The sequence below is a fragment of the Sinocyclocheilus grahami genome, unplaced genomic scaffold (genome assembly GCF_001515645.1).
Source record: "Sinocyclocheilus grahami isolate Dianchi unplaced genomic scaffold, SAMN03320097.WGS_v1.1 scaffold3145.1, whole genome shotgun sequence".
Lineage (NCBI taxonomy): Eukaryota > Metazoa > Chordata > Actinopteri > Cypriniformes > Cyprinidae > Sinocyclocheilus > Sinocyclocheilus grahami.
In genome coordinates this window covers 1-1,045 of record NW_015508310.1, presented here as the reverse complement: position 1 = coordinate 1,045, position 1,045 = coordinate 1, and the positions used below count along the sequence as shown (strand labels likewise).

General features: G+C 45.2%; 1 protein-coding gene across 1 annotated transcript; it reads left to right on the top strand.

Annotated features, from left to right (window-relative positions):
* Window positions 1-6: 6 nt before the first annotated feature.
* LOC107576045 (matrix-remodeling-associated protein 5-like) lies at window positions 7-1,027 on the top strand (the record flags this gene model as incomplete). Its single annotated transcript, XM_016262316.1, has 1 exon — window positions 7-1,027. A coding segment is annotated over exon 1 (887 nt), but the record flags the coding sequence as incomplete, so codon positions are not given.
* Between the last annotated feature and the right edge of the window lie 18 nt (window positions 1,028-1,045).

The following is a 1,045-nucleotide window of genomic DNA, read 5'->3' as shown; positions in this document are numbered from 1 at the left end:
TATCTGTGACAGAGAAAGATGATGGTGAATACCTCTGTGTTGTCCGCAACAAATTTGGGGATGATTTTGTGCCCTTTAAGGTCATCGTCCTGGCAAAACCTGCTAAAATTGAGCAGAAGACAGAGCCTGATAAGAAGGTGATGTATGGAGGAAACCTAAAAGTTGACTGTGTGGCCTCTGGACTACCCGACCCCAAAATCCAGTGGGCACTGCCTGACGGCACCATGATCAACAGTGTCATGAAGTCTGAACGTAATGTTGGCAGTCGAAGTCGCAGGTATGTTGTCTTTGACAATGGAACCCTCTTCTTCAATGAAGTAGGGATGCGTGAAGAGGGCCACTATACTTGTTATGCTGAGAACCAGGTTGGAAAAGATGAGATGAAAGTGCATGTAAAAGTAGTTGCAGATGTCCCTGTGATTGCTAATAAGACAAATGATGTAATCAGGGTCCTGTACGGAGAATCCATCTCTCTGCAATGCAGTGCCAAGGGTGAGCCAACTCCTCTTATATTGTGGTTTTCACCCACGAATAGAGCCATAACTTCAGGTTCAGACAAATATTTTATACACGATAATGGGACTCTAGTCATTCAGAAAGTTCAGCGATTCGATGGTGGGAACTATATATGTCTTGCCAGGAACAGTGCAGGGCAGGATCGCAAAGTGACCAGAGTAGAAATCCTTGTCTCTCCACCTGCGATTAATGGCCTCATAGGTACCACAAATTCAATGAGGGTTTCTAGTGTGGGAGATCAGCGGAAACTGATTGACTGTGAAACCACTGGTACCCCTGTTCCACGTGTCATGTGGGTTCTTCCAGAAAATGTTGTACTCCCTGCACCATATTATGGCAGTCGAATGACAGTACATCGCAATGGCACTTTGGATATCCGTTCAGTGAGAATGACCGATGCAGGCCAGTTAGCCTGCGTTGCTCGTAATGAGGGAGGCGAAACAAGGCTTGTTGTTCAGCTTGATGTAACAGATATTTTAGAGAAGCCAAAACTTAAGAGTCCTAAAATGGAGTCACTCTTACTGACTGT